Source organism: Anopheles gambiae, chromosome X (assembly GCF_943734735.2).
Source record: "Anopheles gambiae chromosome X, idAnoGambNW_F1_1, whole genome shotgun sequence".
NCBI lineage: Eukaryota > Metazoa > Arthropoda > Insecta > Diptera > Culicidae > Anopheles > Anopheles gambiae.
In genome coordinates, this window is record NC_064600.1 from 3,379,535 (window position 1) to 3,386,727 (window position 7,193).

The 7,193-nt window shown below is 46.2% G+C and overlaps 1 protein-coding gene across 1 annotated transcript; it reads left to right on the top strand.

The window, feature by feature from the left end:
- Window positions 1-266: 266 nt before the first annotated feature.
- LOC133391283 (uncharacterized) lies at window positions 267-2,425 on the top strand. The gene is made up of 2 exons (XM_061644106.1): window positions 267-489; window positions 555-2,425. The coding sequence occupies exon 2, from the start codon at window positions 747-749 to the stop codon at window positions 1,926-1,928; it is 1,182 nt and encodes a 393-aa protein (XP_061500090.1). The 5' UTR covers window positions 267-489; window positions 555-746; the 3' UTR covers window positions 1,929-2,425.
- Window positions 2,426-7,193: the final 4,768 nt, after the last annotated feature.

A 7,193-nucleotide genomic window follows, 5' to 3' on the forward strand; every position in this document is an offset into this window, starting at 1 on the left:
TTGCTCATTGAGCCTTACCGTTCAAATAGACAATAGAGCGTAAAGTAGGTCTGTTTGCTAAATTGAGCTACTTTTTGTCGCCTATTGGAACGCTTACAGGAGCTTTTAAGCGATTATTTTAACGGGCGCCCAGGTAGCGACCGATGTGTCCGCAATTGTATGGTTTTTGCTACAGGGGAACGTCTCTGTACGTCTATTAGCACGGTAACACCGCGCTTTGGCAGCTTTCGAACAAGCGATCAGGACTCGAACAAACAAGACAAACAAACAAAGGTCTTGAACAAAGCAGAAAGCCCTGGAAAATTCATCAAACAATTACTACTACTTGTCCAATCGGTTTTCATCTTGGGACTTCGTTCCTACACAGACCTTGGGCGATCTCCTCAAAAGCCCTTTTCCACCACCTGGTCGCTTTAATCAACCTTGGTGTATGGCAGCTGAACCATTCGGTGTTGACAAGCGAGTTGATACGTCGTTGGTTGAGAAAGTGTAAGTTCAACGCTTCTTGAGCCGTGCTGAATCTATGCTAAATTAACTAAATAAATGCTGTGTAGAGCGTGTGGAAAGAGGCAAACAGTTCATCAACGAAGCGGCAACGATGGTGCAGCGTTATTTGTGAAGTGCTGCGGTAAATTTGGCGGACACACAAAGCGACATTTGCCCGCGCATTTCAGACCGTTACAAAAAGGGACGGCCGTTTGAAAATCTGCGAGCAATCGGATCCGATAGACGAGCCGAAGGTTGCCATGGACTTCCAATCACAGAATGCTCTGCTGAAGCACGCGCTAAACTATTACATGAGGTTACTGAAGACGAACGACGAACGTTTGGAAGAATGGTATCAGAAGCAGCAGGACTGGTTTAAAGAGCGAATGCAACTCCAGAAGAAGGTCGACGATCTGAGTTGTGAGGCCGAGACGCTGCGGAACAAGATAGCCATGATGGAGATATGCGAACGCACCACTCGGCACGCGATTGCACTGGCGCCGTACGAGGAGGTGGCTTCGGCACCGCAACCAGCAGAAGCTGTCGAACCGCCAGCAAGCGACGAACCGGAGGCGATGCTGGCGGACAGTTTGGACGATGCCGATCCAGCAGCAGCAGCGGTCGAACAGCCTCAAAAGCAGAAGAAGCGATCGAAGAAATCAGCAGCGGAAGCGCAACACCGAAAACAACAGCAGCAGCAGGAGGAGACTTCGCAAAGTCGCAACAAGAGCCGGCTGCCAAGGGATACCATCTGCATCACGCCGGATGCGGAATACACGTACCACGACGTACTGACAGCGTTGCGCGACAATGCCGAGTTTGCCAGTGTCGCGGCGGAGCTGCTCGAACCACCCCGCCGGCAGGCGAACGACACGCTGGTCCTGCGCTGCCAGCGCGGCGTCTATTACGACGCGATCGAGCAATACCTTTGGGACGCGCTCGACCAATCCGACGTTGTGGTGAGCGTTCGGGTGACGATGACGACGGTACCGGTGGTGTGCCGCAACCTGGACGAGCTTACCACCGCGCCGGAGCTGCAGGAGGCCCTGCTGGAACAGCACGGCGTGACGATTCACCCGGACAGCGTGCTGCTGCGCAAGCTGCCGAGCGGATTGCAGCGGGCGCGCCTGCTCGTGGATGCCCGGGATGCGCCCGGCTTGATCGGCAAGCGGCTGCGCGTCGGGCTCGTTACCACCACGCTGAGGGCGGAAGATCGGTCACCGCCAGACGAGGTGCGCTGCTACCGCTGCATGGAGCGGGGGCACACGTCGCGTGAGTGCACCGGGGTGGACCGCTCCCGGCGGTGCTTCCGGTGCGGTTCGGGCGACCACTGGGCGGCCACCTGCAACCGGGCCGCCAAGTGTTTGGTGTGCGAGGGAAAGCACCCGACAGGAGCGAGCAGTTGCGCCGGTGCACCGGTGAAGGGGGAACCAGAGGTGTAAACGCTCCACGACCACGATCGTGACCATAGACACAGAGTCCAATTTCGGGGTTTTACAAGTCGCATTCAAAATGCCAACCAAATATTAACTCAACAGCTCAAGCTCATTCACATTCGCTGTTGATTCACCGCACCGCTTTCTGTTCCCGAAAAGTACCATTTTTATAATCATTTCTTTATATTTTATAATTATTTTTTCATGATAGCTTCTGACTTAACAGATCGGGAACGTTTCAAACACCAAATTGCGGCTGTGAAAATATTACTGGTGGCGGTGAAACGACGTCTTTTGACCTCTTTGAACAGGCTTGTTTCGAAAAAAGTTTTGCTAGCATTTGATTCTGACGTAAACCCCTGGATAGTTTAGAGATTAAGATTTATATAATAATTTTTTTGTCTTGTTGAAATTACAAACAAAGATCTAGCATTAACCAATCGTCCTTTTCACTTGAATAAAACAAACACTGAATGTCCTGAGTGTCCTGAAAGCAATGAAAAGCAGATTTCAGCTTAATTCGAAGTCAAAAGGATCCACCCGATATGGTACAGGGTAGCGACTATCCCCTATGGAGCAGTTGGGAAATGGATCGAGCCAAAGAATCGTTCATTTGTCTGCTAGTGCAGCAGTTCCACACGAAAACTATCGTAATATGTTGTACTATTTATATATTGCCATTTCAACTGCCATTGTTTTGTTAGTTCGAAATATTCGCAAAAAATATAAACATTGTTTTTGCAGTATTAGCACCCACTTGGCTTAGATTGGTTGAAGTGCACCTTAATTATACATGTTATGTTGTCATTTCTTCTCTTAAGTTTTTGTAAGCATGAATCATCGTTAAATTGATGATATTCGATATGAGAAATGTGGTAGTATTTGTAGACACAACTATTGCCAGTAGTTTAGGTCCTGTCGTCTTAAACATCAATAATGAAGTTTGCAGTTGATGCGCTTAAAAGTTAAGCAAGTTAGGAATGATTATGAATCCAATTTTGTTCACTACTTGGCTGGTGGTTTGTCTATATCCAGACTCCCTCTCTCTCTCTCTCTCTGAAGTCTTCTGGATCTCAGCAGTCGGTGAAGCCCATAGTATCCCCGATTCCCCTGAACAATGCGTCGAGTAACTACCGTGCCGTGATAGCAAAACTCCTTTACTGTCTCGAGATTGTCGCCGTCAACTAATACGACTGCTTTCCAGATGGTCTGAGTCTCCGGCAAGCAGATACTACGTCTTCGTCGCATTGATTATCAATCCAATTCTTGCTGCTTCGCGTTTTAATCGGGTGTACGCCTCACAAACTTCTTAGTAAATCGTTTGGAAGCAGCTGGTGAAGAATACGCGTTTAGAAGACTCCATCTTGGCACTTGTTCCGGACTTGGAGATCTGCAGTGCCGTGTTACCTTGTTGCTCCAGGCATGGTAGGCTCACAATAGAGGCAATGAGTAAGGACTGGATTCAAATGGCTAGGTCGTTATTAGGCACTGAACAAATGAAAAGAAGGCAAGAAAGGTTGACATTTTCTTTCAGAAACGTGGTTCGTTTATAAAGTGTTCGGCCTCGACAAGTGAAGACATCAACAAGGTGTTCCCCCAGAATCGAAGCACATTAACCATATGTTTGTCCGCCAGTACTCATCTCCAGATAACAAATCTTCGTCTTTAGTTTTGTTGTCTTCGCCAGTAATCTAGAATTCTATAAAAAAAAGAATTGACCGAACGACCACCAATCGTCTGTGAGTCACATTATTAGCCAGCAATAATTGTCAGCGTTTACCCTATGCATCGGTTTATTTTATTCAGACTCCGGAACATAAACACTACATTTTTTACTTAATGCAACTAATGAAGGTCTGGATGTATGTTTCCCTTAATAGATATTAAACTCACCAAACAAAAACATTGATACGGAGGGAATCAACAAGCCTACCTGCGCTACACACGATATATTAACGCTTCTAGCAGTAGCTAAGCCAAAACGATCTCTAAATTCGGCACTTTTAAGTGTAAACTATTATACTATCGCACGGACACAGTTTCGCGCACATGCCACAACAACTGGGGAGCTTTGTTTTAGTGAGATTTTGCATTATTAAAACAAAAAAAACCAACAATATCAACACGCGCGCGCTGGGAGGACCACGCCAGTATTGCAGTGTTACTCAACCGCCTGTTACGCCTGTAACGGAATCGATTCAAACAGGACGAAACAAAAACGAATGGATCTCACAAACGCGTGTTCAATGTTCGTAACAATGTATATTTATCGCTAGGGTGGTATGTATTTAATTAACTCCATCAATGTATTAATTGTGTTTTTCCCCCACGTTTACGACGACTTTTGCTTGCCTAAACGTTCATTTACGTGATCTTTTTTTTTTTTTTTAATGACACCAAATACATCTTCGTGGCTTGATAAAATTCATGTATGTGTTTATAAGAGCATATGTATGTATATGTTCGGTCATGATATTGTATCGTAGGATATAGTTCGGGCTGGTTGGTTCGACGCAGATGGACGAAGACGCACCGGCTGCGCACTCATCGCGGGCGGTCAACTATTGGACCGGAGTGTAGAAAGGTGGTTATCGAAAGTGAGCTACAAACTGCACACATACACGCGCGGTAGGGTGTGTGTGTGTGTGTGTGTGTGTTGCGTCAAGCCCGACTCGGTTAAGGAACACACAGTACCTAGGTTTAGCTGTCGCTGATTAATAAATATTTCCACACTCGTATTATCCTTTATAACGATTTAACAACAGTTATAGTGATAGTGTTTGCCTTGCCATTATTTGCTTATCCTGACGACACTAGTATACTGTCTGCAAGCATGAAGCCGCATTTATATGCATTGAATTAATGTCACAATATGATTATCAGGGGTTTGTTTTTGTTTTTGTATTGCACTAAAGTTTGACTAGAAGTATTATTGTTATCTGCTCTTTTTTGTTTTGCTTAATTCTTGCCATGATGCTTATAGTAGGACGCGCACGTAGAAATGCCAAATACACAATTGCTTGCTGGTGTGCTGCCCGCTTCTTGCACATCCCGGATGGTGAGAGTTTCAACATGATATTCTAGGCGGTTTAAAAAGAACGATAGAGTAAAGATTGGGTAAAAAGCTAAAGAGAAGATCGCCATCCTAACACCGCGAACCGTAATACACTTGTTTATCTCTCTTGTATGTATATTTTTCCATTTTTCCCCCCTTCAAAAAACTGCTACCCTAAAAGCGCTTGGATTCCAGAGAACATAACAACCATCACAACACACGTCCAAACAATACCAATTCTCGCCCCCTCTTGTTTCTACGTCGCTCTCTTTCTCTCTCTCTCTCTCTCTCTCTCTCTCTCTCTCTCTCTCTCTCTCTCTCGCTCTTTCTCTCTTACAGCAGCATTAACACCAATTGCTAATCGCAAAATATCCCTGTGTTTTGGTTAATTGATAAAAAACGTTTACACGCAGCAAATCTCAGACTTTTGTTGTTGCGGCGCCCCCTTTGCCAGATTACTAAGCTGCTGCCCGTGCGGGTCGTCTGTCAGCCTGACTTTTGTGTTCTGATTAAGTACTGCACAACATTCATATTATGTCCGGTTAACCGTCTGTCGCTAGCAAATTCATCCATAGAGTTTGTTCTAATCTCATAATACTACTACTACCAGACAGAAACGTACGTTTTTTAGCCTCTCTGCTGTTTGCAAGACTTTTCAAAAAGCTTCGCCCCTTTTTAAATACTAATCCCATTGCGGCGAGTGGGGGGGTCTCGCGGCACACATCCAAATAAGTGGGTTTACATTACGTTTTTCTTCACATTTGTTTTCGCTATTATTGTGATAACACGTTTTCTTCTACGGCAACTGCCGCTGCAGCAGCAGCAGCAGGTTGAGAAACACTGCTACTAGGGTTGCTAAGCGCTTACTCGAGCGTTTTTACTGTTCACTCGCTGAGAGGACAGAGTGAATTGGCGAGACATAATACCCCGGGGGCAGGGAAGAGAATAACACATAATCTTACATTGTATGTAGAGGGTTTCGTGGAAGCGTAATCGATTTGTATAAATATAGTACAGTACTGGGCCAATCTAAATGGAACCACTTCGATGTTGGACACGTTGGAAACGAACAGTACCGGTTGCATGTGTCTGCATAGGAATATGCATGCTAGCATAAATGTCGAGCAATGCCACTTCTTTTCTTTTTAAGTACTGACGAAGAAATTGCCCAAACCCTAAGTGCCAGTTTTCGATCGCCCAGTACCGCAGAAAGAAAACAAAAGCTGAAACTCAGCAGCATTTCCTCTTTTAAGGCTAACGAGATACACTATTGGCTTTGGCGTTAATATGTTTAGCACACAAAAATAAATAAATAATCTGCTCGATACTACTCGAGAATACGCTATCAAAGTAGTCAAATTAACTAGAGCACCGCTGCGCTCAACATGAGGATCATCAAAGTGTCTGAGGTAAGTGTAATTGGGAACGTTAAAACAAACACAACTGCAGACAGGCTCACAGGTTAACAAAATGTCCGGAGGGAAGCTGGGGCATTCAACTGTGTTCGATCTCTCTGTCGCTCTGAAACATCACTTGCACGCACTCCCCAACAGCTCAAATCACTGTTTTCATTCCCCTGGCTTCTCTCTTTCTCTCTCTCTCTCTCTCTCTCTCTCTCGCAGCACGCTGGAAAGACTCTGGCAATGAACAACCGTACCATCTCGCTTTAGACGGTCGTTTCGCGAAAGATCAGCGCACAGCACGTGCCGGAGGAGACCGCATCACCGTGACAGGCGCTAGCATCCTCTGGAGGCCCTCCGCCACCAGCAGCAGCGGCCGCCGCTCCCTCGGTGCCGGGCGAGGCTGCCGCCTGCCGTGCGCCACCGCCGCCACCGTCCGGATTGATCGGTGTTATCTTAACGTACTGCGAGTGCAGGATCGTCAGGTTCGACTTGTCCAGCTGCTCCTGCTGCTGGTCGTGGATGCGCGTGTTGAGATCGGTGTACTCCTGCAGCCGGTCGAGAAACTCCTGCGCCGTCAGCTCGCCGCCCTTTCCGTCCGGCCCGAGCGCAAGCTGCCCGTTAGCTGTTAGGTGTAAGGATTTTATTTGGGGAGTGGGGAGATATTGTTTTTTTTTTTTAAACGAGAAAAAGAAAAAGTAAGGAGGAAATAGAGTAGAAGTATAGAAGTCATCCATCTCGTTCAAGGTCTCGTTTGGGGGAGAAGAGACTGCAGGTATTTTTTTTTTTTTTTTACTTATTTTTTATGTTTTTTTG